The sequence below is a fragment of the Tachypleus tridentatus genome, chromosome 8 (assembly GCF_004210375.1).
Source record: "Tachypleus tridentatus isolate NWPU-2018 chromosome 8, ASM421037v1, whole genome shotgun sequence".
In the NCBI taxonomy this organism is placed as follows: Eukaryota; Metazoa; Arthropoda; class Merostomata; order Xiphosura; family Limulidae; genus Tachypleus; species Tachypleus tridentatus.
In genome coordinates, this window is record NC_134832.1 from 119,563,031 (window position 1) to 119,576,683 (window position 13,653).

General features: G+C 35.2%; 1 protein-coding gene across 4 annotated transcripts in view; it reads left to right on the top strand.

Moving 5' to 3' along the window:
* The first annotated feature begins 10,907 nt into the window (after positions 1-10,907).
* Positions 10,908-13,653, top strand: part of LOC143223343 (regulating synaptic membrane exocytosis protein 2-like) — a 109,972-nt gene continuing 107,226 nt past the window's right edge. For all 4 annotated transcript variants that reach the window (XM_076451217.1, XM_076451215.1, XM_076451216.1 and 1 more), the window contains exon 1: positions 10,908-11,542. In XM_076451217.1, the coding sequence (XP_076307332.1) occupies positions 11,406-11,542 (137 nt within the window). In that variant the 5' untranslated portion in view covers positions 10,908-11,405. The remainder of the gene's footprint in view (positions 11,543-13,653) is intronic.

The following is a 13,653-nucleotide window of genomic DNA, read 5'->3' on the forward strand; positions in this document are numbered from 1 at the left end:
CTTTCTAGAATATTGTAGAATTTACAAGATTTTTTCTAGAACTTCCACAGTAATATATATATACGGGGTCACCAATCACCACTTCAGTTTAGTTCTAGGTGCCTAAGTGAACACATAGACCTATCTGAGTTTATCAGAGATGGTATCAAGAAGCTCAAAGTATTCTCCAGACGCATTCTGCTATGTATGTGGCCAATTTTTCAACACAAGAGCAAAAAAAATATTCTGTAAAAGAGGAATACAACAGCGTCAAGGCCTTGCTAGAAGCCTTGAAGTATGATGAGTATGGCTGGGAGGTTAGAGGAGACTTCAAAATGGCGGCATTCCTGATGGGTTTCCAAGGAGGCTTTACCAAGTTTCCCTGTTATCTTTGTTTTTGGGACAGCAGGGACACCGCAGCACACTACAACAGGAAGAACTGGCCACAACGGACCGAGGTCTCGGTGGGGAGGCACAATATCAAGTGTGAGCCACTAGTGGACCTCCAGAAGGTGTTGTTCTCACCACTACACATAAAATTAAGTCTTATGAAACAATTTGTCACAGTTCTTGATAAGGAATCTGCAGTCTTCAAGCACCTTTGAGACTCCTCCTTAAGCTGTCTGAGGCAAAGGTCAAAGCTGGTGTCTTCGTTGGGCCACAAATAAAGATTCTGGAGTGCATAGAATTCCCCAAGAAGCTCAGTAGGAAGAAAAAAACGCTTGGGCCAGCTTTGTCGCAGTGGCTTGGGGCTTCTTGGGCAATCACGAGGCCGAAAATTATGTGGAACTGTTTGAGGCTCTGGTGAAGAACTACAGCAAAATGGGCTGCAGATGTCCCTGAAAGTCCATATCCTTGACGCTCATCTTGATAAGTTCAAGGAGAACATGGGAGCATTCTCAGAGGAGCAAGACGAGCGCTTCCACTAAGATATACTGGACTTTGAACGCCGCTACTAAGGAGAGTATAACAAAAACATGATGGGAAACTATATTTGGGGCTGATACGTGAAAGTGATTTGCATTACAGTCGCATATCTCGAAAAACTACTCACTTCTTAACATTTTTGCTCATTTTTGTATAACTTTAGAATAAATACATGTAAATCTTGATTCATATGTTGTTTTATTCAGATCTTATGTAAATGAAAATGTGCGAATTTGCCCGTTTTTACATAGAAAATAGGTTAATTTCTAAATATCATTATCCAGGTCACAAAAGCAAAGTTCGAATGGAATAAAGGCCATTTTCTGTACTTTTACAACATAAGCAATTAAGAAATAACACGTACTATCCAGGAACAAGATTTGTGTTACATCGTGTTATTTTTCCCACTGGTTGGTTGTTGGGGCTTTATCTCACAAAGCACTAGGGCTGTCTGCGCCACACATTCCCTTTGTGTAATCAAAAGCAGTAAAAACAAGGTAAAATTTAGAAGTAAGAAAAAAATCGTGCTTAAAATACGTTTTGTGTGTTTTTAAAACAAGGCTAAAAATTAAACAGAATTAAAAAAGACCTATAGAATACAAAAAAGTTAAAAACACTTGCAACCTGGATAGTGCCACCATCGCTAATGCCACCGTGTAACATTAAAGGCAAACCTCGAGATATGTCTAAAATGATGTTACTAATGCCAGTTGTATTGACTGCACGAAACCAAAACATGGGTAGTTGTGATTTGAATCTCAAAAAGGCGAAACATTGTAAAATAAACTGAAAAATTATGAAACTGTGACCAAAGTAAATCACAGACAAGACAGATTCCTCTCTATGACATGTATGGAACTAAAAGTTAAACAACAATAATTGGGTTTGTCTGGAAAAGCTTCTTATGAAGTTGCTCTCTCCAAACTGATCGCCAACGGGCGCAAAACCGTGCCTTGAGGATAGGTCTGAAGTCCACATAAAGGACAGGAAGGGTTATGTTCTCGACAGTTTGTTTGTTTGTTTTTAAATTCGCGCAACCCTACGCGAGGGTTATCTGCACTAGCCGTCCCTAATTTAGAAGTGTAAGACTAGAAGGAAAGGAGATAGTCATCACCACGTACCACCAACTTTTGGGCTACTCTTTTACAAACGAATAGTGAGATAGATCGTGACATTATAATGCTATAACCCCCCACGGCTAGAAGGTCAAGCATATTTGGTGTGACGGGGATTTGAGCCCATCCAATGATCCTAATATTATATGTCGAGCGCTCTAACTATTTTGCGATGTCAGCAAACTCGTTTTTCCAAATACTAACGTAACTAGGAATAAAAAACAAACAAAATTGAAAACAGGTGGATGACAACAAAAAATGAACCAGTATTTTCTGCGTGAGAACTAATATAAAGCTACGTAAGTTGTCATAAATTGCACAGCTGGAGTATTGCTTATCCTTGAAGTAATTTAAAGCAAGAAAAATGACTTATAACTTAGCAATGAAAATAGAATCTGTAAAGTGGATTCTGTAAGCAACACAGAGCCACAGCAAACCATGACAGAGCCCACAGACTCACCTGATTTCCAACCCTCCGTTAAAACAAGGGGAAAAGGTGTTCGTTCGTTTATTTGTTTGTTTCTTGAATTTCGCGCAAAGCTACACGAGGGCTGTCTGCGCTAGCCGTCCCTATGTTAGCAGTGTAAGACTAGAAGGAAGGCTGTTAGTCATCACCACCCACTGCAATAGTGAGATTGACCGTAACATTATAAAGCCCCTCGGCTGAATGGGCGAGCATGTTTGGTGTGACGGTGATTCGAACCTACGACCCTCAGATTGCGAGTCGAATGTTCTAACCACCTGACTATGCTTGGCATAAGGTGTACGTAAAAGAGAAGTCGGTATTTCCAATTGGAAGAATCAGGTTTATTCTTTCGAGAACTCTAAGTAATGTCACTTGTGCGGATGGTAATAATCGAAATATGCAGTATTATCAAATGTCAAACTCATGTCAGTCAACAGCGCCTGGAGATAAATGCTAAAGGTAGTAATAGCAGACCGTCTTTTATTAATAAAATATAATCTCCAAGGCAGGACAATATCATAATGGATGGTGAAGTAAGGAATGGAGCTTCACAGCGTACTGCAAAACAATGAAAAGTAAAATCGGAAACATCTCAGACAAAGTGGAAGTTCGTAGAAATCTGTTTAAGAGCTAAGAACTGGAGAAGTATGAAAAACACTTGTTAATTTTCAGGACCCTTAATCTTTAAAGCAGAGTTTCTGGCTAGTCCACAGACCAGAGATCCATTGTCAAACTGACTGAGGACACAACAAATCTTCGCTATAGGATATCTTTCAACTTCCAAAGTAATGAAAGATTGGATATAAAGTATATTAACTACTCTTATACATTTCTAAGTTGCTTAATGTATGGAAAAAAGTCAGTTTATGGTCAAAGCGAAGTCCCAAGAACTTTGTTGTAGCCACTACTCACTGACAGCTAAAATTCACACAAGCAGTTTTAGACAATAAGAAAGTGATTTAACATGATGAGGACCACTCAGATAAAAAGCGAAGATCAAAACAAGATATTCCATGTTGAAGAATGTTTCTCTGATTAATATTCCAACGCAAATTAGATGGTCCATGGTGTATTGCTGTCTACGAAAACCACGCAGGATGGTTAAAAGGAAGCTGTTTGATTCAAGGAACCAAATCAGACGGGTATTGATTATCATATTTACAACTTTGAAAAATAGCTAGTTAAAGCAATAGGTCTATAAATACAGGAAAACTTGGGACTCTTTTCAGGCTTAGAAAAATGGATTATAATAGCCTCATGCTACATAACTGGATAGCTTTCCTCCAGCCAAATCCAGTTAAAAGTAACAAGAAAAGAATAAAGAAAGGCATAAAGAGATATGGTGAAAAATCTTATAGTGAATGTCATCTGATACATCACATGTACCAGGCCAATGTAGAGCAATTTCAAGTCCCACCAGAGTAAATGATTGAAAGTAGTTGTAGAAATTATCAATCTTGAAAGAAAGTGGTGATATTTCAGTCTGTGACTTGATAACCAAGACAGAAGATGAAGGGGGTGAATGTGCCGGAGTGGTGATAAAAGCACTTCCAGAGAGAAGATGTTATCAATATCCTGTAAATCAGCCATCTCTTGGCCACCAGCTTCCCGCATCGACAAAGAATGGGAGGTATAGTCAACATTAATCTTTCGAACCTTGTTCCAAAATTGTTTTTGAAACTGATGATGGAAGAAATACTAAAAGTGTAACTTAGTCCAAGATTCGTTCTGGCTCAGATATATGACTCGAATCTTGTTCCAAATCGCCTTTAAAAGAGTGGTGTAAAAGATATTGGAAGAGAACTTAATCCAAGATTCGTTTTGGCTTAAATATCTAAGCTGTCAAGTATGGGCATGAACTTGCTGAAAGAACATGTATATGGTTGGGAAGAGTGAGATATGTGAAGAATATAACCCACACTAATTTCTGAATCTTCTGTGACCGTCGGATAAGTATACTGTGGTAAACATGTTGAAGTTTTTAATAATCATACAAACAGCTGCCTGGTTTAGTTAATCTTTTTATGCAGCTATTAGTACAGGATAGTTTAGCAACAACAGGATCTGACTCCAAGAGAGTAGTGAAGGAGGGACATTTAACACTCTTCAGTTTCGGTTTACGTTGGATGTCATTGGCTGTTGTCTATTTCCTTCAGAACTATTGGAAAATGATCACTAATTTAGAAATCATTGTTCACCTTCAAAGAAAAACAAAAAAAGAAGAGAAGAGGGACAAATGGAAATAAAAAACTGAACTGACTTGGGCATGAAAATAAGTAGATAATATATGGTGGAAGAGTAAAATATTGTGAGTGGAGAGCATATGCCTCACATATCGACCTCTTCCATAAATATAATCACTACCTCAGAGGGAGAATGGAGAAGGTAATTGTCCAATAAGATTATCAAGGACTAGATGACTGAAATTTTCACCTGGTGATAAGTGAATAAATTGTGATGGTACAACCAATGGAAATATAGATGACAATAGCCATGAAGGGTGTATGCAAACCGGTCAGCAGCACTATAATTCCATGAACCCATACATCACAAAAACTGCCTTTTTTGTACAAGTGAAATCGTTGAATGGTGATAAAATTAGCAGTTTTGAGGAATGTCTCCTGTAAGAGGATATACACAGAAAGATAAGGACTGGTTAGCTCCATTATATTAGTACAGTTTTTACCCAGATTTCCACTTTGTTTTTTATTTGTTAGCGGTTGATTGAACTAAATGGATACTACTTGAATTGATAGGGCAGGTCCTTACAAAGTTAAAATGATGCCAGTTAACAGGATGCGACCATATAATGGTCCTGCACCTATGGGCAAGTGAAGAAGGTAGTTGTTTATAGTTTTTATTATTGAGAACAGAGATTGGAGTAAATGTGGATTTGTTTACCAACTTATTTGTGAAGGACAGAAGAACATTAACTCTGTAGGAGAAATGGAGAATTCTAACTGCACATCCACCATTACAATGGAACTGAGTGCAGTAGTAGAACTCTGCCTTGGAAGAGAGGTCACAATCTTCACAATCTTAGGATCAAATATGTTATTTAAGGTTTTAAATCTCTATATCCACATCTTTCCAATCCACTTAGGACGTGATCTCAATTGTGAATGATAAACTAAGCAGTTGATATAACGAGTCGTTAACTGCCATTACCTCCTATCATGATCTTTGTCTACACAAGTTAAAGAATAATAGCAAAAGGTCTTGAAGTGTCTAAATTGCTGACAGCTAAAACATCAAAGATGGTTAGGAGTTATAGTCTGGCGACACAATACAGTTAAGATTCCCTGTCTTAACAGTAGCAAGACAATGAGGTGTAGTGAATGTTTAAATCACAATCCAAACCAGCTCAGATATTATTATTTGTTTCTAAATATGAATGTGCCTAACTGTTTATATGCCTTGACTGGTAGAGACCAAAACATATTGACTTCAAAATAAATACATTACAATAGGTCGTGATACTTTGACCAACAGGTCCTCAGATGTTAGTTTCTTAACTTACTTTGGAGAGCTGGCAAGACCCTACAATCTGTTTCTGACAGAGTATAAAATGAAGTACAGAAAATAATGGGAGATGTCAACAGGTGGTCATAGACTCTTTCAGCCTTGGTTGTTTACCAATTATAATTTTTATTTTATTTTGGATGATAAAATCCATATGAAACTGAAAAATATTCAGTGCCTACTGACCCAACCCATCATTGAGTCCAGCAAGAGACGCACTATGTTGTTAAACTGGGAGAGAGAAGCAATCCTAGGACTTCGTAGGTACCACACCCAAACACTAACAAGACATAACACTGGCAACTCCAGTTAAAAAGGTCTAATACTGGTACTCACTTGACCCTAACCTAAAAGGACAAGGAGAATGAACCTGGGGAGAATACCGGGGGGCATTCCAAGACCATTCGTCTGTAGGAATACAGTACCACAGTCATATGTTGCTCCAGAAACTATTCAGACTTCAGGATTCCCTCCACCCCTTCATTGATCGACAAACACATTTATGGATGTTTGGATCCCAGAGAAGGTGTGGTTTGCACAGTTCGCCTTCTCTGGGAGGATCCATCACGTACAGAAATTCACGTCAAGTAGTACTTTCTCCGAAATGTGAAATTGAGCATGCTAGTACAATTTTCAAATTACGTTTTGTGACATTTAATGCATGCGCATATTTTTCGATATATCATTGTGACGTTTAGTGAATGTGCATATTTTTCATTGTATTTATTTGTGTATTTGAATTTAAGCACAAAGCTACATAATGGGTCATCTGTGGTCTGCCTACCACTGTTATCGAAAACCGGTTTCTAGCTCTGTAAGTAGTTTGCAGACGTAACGATCTGCCACAGGGGCACTAAGCTTGAGAGAAGTATTACAAGAATGAAACATAAAAATTTAGAGAAGAACTTATTAAGCCTTCTAGCGTTGTCAGTCCGCAGACATACCGTTGTGCCACCATGTGGCACCAATGTAATATTGTGAAGTTAGGTTTCGGGTGAGTTGTCCAATGTGTCATTTCAAAATTTAGTGCATATGTATAAACCCTAGTATCCGTATAGATATACGTTTTAGTATTGGTATTTAAACGAGGTTTTATCATGGTCAGGTAATAAAGCGCTCGACTCGCAATCTGCGGGTCGTGTGTTCGAATCCCCGTTTCACTAAACATGTTCCCCCTTTTCAGCCATTCGGATGTTATAGTGTGACAGTAAATCTCACTATTTGTTTGTAAAAAAGTAGTTCAAGAGTTGGCGGTGGGTGGTGATGACTAGCTGCCTTTCCTCTAATCTTTCACTGTTTAATTTGGGACGGCCAGCGAAGGGTGTCCTCGTGTAGCTTTGCGCGAAATTCAAAACAAATGAAACCAAACGAAGCTCTATAAATAAAGTTCTTATGAATTATAAAAATATTAACAATTAGTATTAACTTCGTAGTTTTCTCCACCAGTAAACCTGCTTGAAAAACAGCTTTGAACCTGAATATCAGTTGTAATACAAATATTACAAACTTTTCTTAAAATAATTAATACGATTTAAGACTGATTTGATTATACGATACATTACGTAAGTAAACTCATGGGCCAAACTTGTTTCTTCCTAGAAAATTAAAGAACTTCAGGTTAAATTTAATTTACTGCATTTCTAATCAATTACTAAAAACCTCGAGTTCGAAAAATCTATATAAATATAACAGTACTGTTTTTATATGTCCATGTAACTACTTACCTATATAAATATAACAGTCTGTTTGTTACATGTCCATGTAACTACTTATCTATATAAATATAACAGTACTGTTTGTTGTATGTCCACGTAACTACTTATCTATATAAATATAACAGTACTGTTTGTTGTATGTCCATGTAACTACTTATTTATATAAATATAACAGCACTGTTTGTTGTATGTCCATGTAACTACTTATTTATATAAATATAACAGCACTGTTTGTTGTACGTCCACGTAACTACTTCGCAGGGTGTGGATGGATCTTTACCAAAATTGGTATGGAGGTTCATTAGGTCCATGCAGGGGTAAATACGAATTTTCAGTTTTGCGATTTTTATGGGCATTTTTTTACCAATACTTTGCCCCCTGTTGATGGATCTTCACTAAATTTCGTAAGCAGGTTAACTGGGTTCATGAAGAGATACATGCAAACTTGCGATTCCACATTTCGTGTTTTGTTGTTTGTATAGGAGTTTCGCTGTTGTTGTTTTTTCCTTCTAGAATTACATTTAAGAGAAGCAACTTATCATGTCTTAAGATAACCTTCATTAATAATGAACTTTACAGAACTTCCTTTCAAGGGACAGGTAGTCCAGTTAGTTATAGATACGATTCAGAAAACGGATAGTTCATTTTGTTTTTATTGAAATGGAGGAAACAATAGTCAGTTCGCTAGAGGCTTCCAATTTTGCAAAACTCTCAAAATAAAATAACTTTCAGTTTTCTAACTGTTTTAGTGTGAAATAATTATAAATGGTGTTACGAAAACATATTTGATAAAAAAATATTTTAACACAAAAATATAAACGCTACAACCCAAGCGTTTGTTTGTTTTTGAATTTCGCACAAAGCTACTCGAGGGCTATCTGTGCTAGCCATCCCTAATTTAGCAGTGTAAGACTAGAGGGAAGGCAGCTAGTCATTACCACCCACCGCCAACTCTTGGGCTACTCTTTTACCAACGAATAGTGGGATTGACAGTCACATTATAACGTCCCCACGGATGAAAGGGCGAGCATGTTTAGCGCAACGGGGATGCGAACCCGTGACCCTCAGATTACGAGTCGCGCGCCTTAACACGCTTGGCCATGACGGGCCTCACAACCCAAGTGATTTTGAAAGGTGTATCTGATGAAGAAATAATTATATGATTTTCTGGGCACGAGCTTTGTCGAAATTCAAAACAAACAAACAAACAAATAAACAATGATTTTCTATTTTTGTGGAAAATATTTACCGGTATTTATATAATCTCTTGAGATTTTAAAGTTGTGTGAACACAGAAAACGAGTATTAATCAATTCATTATACTATATTCCAGAGCCAAGTCCTGTGACAAATCATCTACAGACAAACAAAGGTTAAAACTTCAGCAAGATAAGTATATTAAATGTCAGATTTACGGAAAATGTCAGAGTCTCATTATTTGTAAAGATTTACTATAGATTTACTGCACGTAGAAAATCATACAAACTGGATGAAGAAGAAGGTCATATAACTCTGTATCGCTTATTCGAAATTCATGACATTTTAGTTTCATACAGAATAATGATTTAGATTAGGCTATTTTTCTTAAAAATTAGATAGACATACGAATACATAAGTAAAGGGATAACTAGGAATTTTTGTTATTTAAGCATTTTTTCCTAGAATCAAAATTTCTTGTCAAACATTATTCACATATTTTTGTACACATCAGTACACTAGCCTATATAAACAATGTTCAGTGTTATTTATGCATGTTTTAGCCATTATTATTTTACTATAGCTTTTGTAAGCGACAAAATTATACAAATAAACTTTGATACAAACATTTTTAATCTTTTAAAAAATTGAAACAATATTTATCATATTTGTCAGTGACGAAAGGTGTTACAATCTATTGAATGGTTTCCATTTATGACCAATTCATCAAACCGTAAGAAACAAAAAATTGAGCTAAATAACTTACGTGTAACATAAACATAAACTTGGCTACGCTCTGCTATATCTGCCTTAAGTTTCACCCAAACGTCAGTTACAAGTTCATGATAGTGTTACTGCTCTTAAACCACAACGAAATATGTAGATTATAATGTAGTTTTAAGAAAATGAGTTAAATACATACGCAATTTTGTATGTATATATTTTTCAAAAACAGTTAGTCAGTATTTTCGTCCCAAGACGACAAAAATGTGCATTTTTTTACGAAGCTAACGAATGCTTTATGCTGAACAAAACTGCAAAACTTTTCTGTAAGTATTAATCTAACAACAATTAAAATGTTAAATCAAAACGCGAGTTCTAAACTTATTCCAGCTTTCTCATGGATAATAATTTATATAGTTCTACAGTAAAACAAATCACGTTGCGTATAGATAAGTTTGCATACATATATATTATACACAAATCTTTTCAGGCGGCGATATTTTGAATTACTCTTTCACTCATACTCACAGCTATATAATTACAACAATATGAATATTTCACTGATTGTAAATTGTATAATGTAACGATGTAGAAATGGTTTAAGAATCTATGTTGTTCTTGAGTGGTCTAGTAAGCTTACGTTCGCATATGTATCATTCCGAATATTATCTGGATTGTTGTTTTCACGGCAAATATAGCTCCGTTTTGCACTGAAACATGTTATTCAGGGGATTTAAACCCTTATAATGATCACTATAAATTTCTTAACTATTTAATATAGAGACTTCAGTCTTAAATATATTAAATGAAGTATTTGTTCTTATGTAAGTCTGATAAATGGCTTTAAGCATCAAAACAAGAGGCGTAAAGTGTCTAAAGTGCTTTGAGTTGTAGGAAAAATAGAATTCTGTATTCTGTTTAAGAGTAAGTCACTGTGACGACAACAGAACGTCAATGCGGTAGAAAATGCGCTGATATTTCGTAGCTTTGTCTAATATAGAAATGTTTCGCGTGGGATTATGGGAGGATCAGATTCATTCACGTTATTTTTTTTCTTGAGATTGAGAAGGCTCATTTCCACAATTGCAAGCGTCAGCAAGAAGATGGATAAGGGTTGGCCAGCTTGCTGACGTAAGTGTCACGGCACCCTTGCGTGGCTCATATAAGTTATTCATAGGCAGATCTCTCTGCGTGAATTACGTGTGTTCGTAGAATGAAGCGCCATCTACTGTCAGTATACGGCGATGCGTGCCGTTCTGTTCCTGATGCTCATACGGACACTGTTAGCTCTTTTCAAGTTTGCTACCTTCCAAATGGCTACTGTTAGGGAAATTACTTTGATATAAGGGTAAAATAAAATGGGCTAGACATTTCAGTTATTTACTGTTCGGCTTACAAATAGGAACGCTACTATATTTCCTCTATTCTGATAAATGCAAAAGAACTTAAATGTAACTGTAGTTATTAAGAATTGTGATTGTGTGAAACGACCTCTGAAATGCTTACAGTTACAACGTTTGAAGTCGATTTGTGCTCTGCTTTTGGCACCGTTAAAACCTTACCGTTAGGCTTAAGCGAGAAACCATTTCTGTTATTACTGTCTAGGCAGCCATTGCGTATTTATACGCAACCTAGCATTATTTTCAGATTTTTAAAATAGATGTGTTTTTATAAACAAATAAAGTATAAATATTTATTTTTTTCACTCAGTATTCTCAATCGTAGAGAATTAACTGGGTTTGTCTGTAAGACTAGTTTACAATGTCGGAGAAATCTGCCCCACCAATGGTTACACCCCTACCGGATCTAAGCCATTTAACGGAAGATGAGAGGAAAATTATTGAAAATGTCATGCAAAGGCAGAAAAAGGAGGAAGAAAAAGACGTCGAAATTCTCAAGTAAGTTTATTTATTAATTCATGCTTACTTAAGCCATGAATGGCAATGTTGAATAAATTATAATGACATGTAATGCTTGCAATTTTTGTTTAGTATCATAGGTGTGAATTAGAAAATATTTATTCGAGGATAATATAAATAATTTAAACAGGAGCAGATCAAACTGATGGATAAATGTTATTAGATATTATTTATATATATATAAATATTATATGTAAAAATGTTTTAAGAAAACTTATCAATAATACAACATAAATCTTATCCATCAATGCACATTGATTATTCAGCTTTTGGTACATGGATTTTATCTATATATACATAAAGACAAAATGTATGTTTATTTGTACTTCAGTTCATCCGAGACTTTAGTGCATGTGAACACTATGAACTATAGGGAATGTCCTGTGATGGTCACAATTGAACTTAACCCTATTTCTGTTTTGTAAAGCCTTTTGGGTAATTATTCCCAGCCCATTGTGTCAATCTTAAACATTCTTAACAGGTTGATACTTGAAACCATATTGAATATTCTAAAGGGAATCGAGGTCAAATTATGAACGTTGCTAGATAGTTTCTCAAACAACCATGCTTTTCTCATGATTGATTGGATGTAAGTTGTTTAAGGGTGGGATCAATTCAAAATCTTTATTTGTTGGTAAATGGAAAGCAAACTGCAAATGTTGCTTATGAAGAAACTTTGTTATAATTTTAAAATTTTGAGATAAAGTTTATATTCAGTTTATTACTTTGAAATATATGATTGCTGTTAAACTTACAGGGTGGCCCGTAAGTCCCTATCCATCCATATATCTTATGTATCCAGTGTATCTGTGTGCTGTTCCTCACTCTCGCTGCATAATATTATGTGACGCCATGTTCTGTGAGCAGGGGCTATTGTTCCAAATGCCGCGGTAACAGCTGCCTTCAACTCATCATTAGTATTATAACGTTGTTTAGACACAACATATGGATGAGTAGGGACTTACGGGCCACCCTGTACATTGTTTTAATTAAGTTTAAACATTTTCCGTTAATTGACTGACAGATATTTTACTTTGTATCATATATACGTTATTTTTTATCAAATAGTAACTTTACAATTGAAAAATGTAGAATATTAGCAGTAATTTAAGTTCTGAAATTGAAATAGCATAAAAATAGTCACGCTGATAACACCACTTGCTTCACATTTATTAAATATTTACACTTGTAATACATTTCTGAAATTGTCACTGACATTTCTGTACGTTTATAGACAGGATATTATTTTTAAACGAGTAGGCTGACCTTAATATCCATAAGGTAATTTATATTTATATTTTGAATGTATAAAGTTGAATATGTTATTTGTGTGTTTCCTGGAAACTATTCCTTTAAGAAAGGCTTTTTTTACATGTTTAAAAACATGTCAGTTTCATGTCATTATAAACTAAAGAAGTTTGGTACATAAATTATAGTGGTCGGATATACAGATTTTATACAAAAACGATTTCAAACATAATAAAGTTTCTTGATAAAATAACTTTATTTGTTAAAATAAGACTTTAGAAACTAAATTATATATTTGTAATCATCATTAATAAAACTTTTTCTTCTGTTTTTGATATTACACAATTATTTATTACAGAATATGTTCCATTTCTGTGGGCAAACTGAAAACTAATTTCGATATTTAGTAGAAACTTTCCAGCCAACATTGCGACTGCAAAGTTCAAAAGGAAGCTATTGTACGAATGTTTTATTCTATTTCTCTTATATATATATATATATAACGAGTTACATTAACGCAAAAACCAAGAAAATGTAGTGCTTTCTCCAGGTATTACTTTTTTATTTATAGAATGAAACAGTTCGCGAGAGGTCTATGTTGTAAGTACCATTACTTACCAAAACTTCCTAGCATCACAAGTCAATATTTGCAGTTACGCCTATCTTTATCAAATAATTAAAATATTTCCATAGAAAAGGTTATGTCTTATCAGTGTGATTTTGTTGTTTTATGCTATTTTCATCAAAGGTATAATATTTATATACTAGAGTTAAAATCTAAAAGTCTAATTCCATACATGCTGTACTTGTAAGTTTAATAATTATTTAATACGTCTCTCACG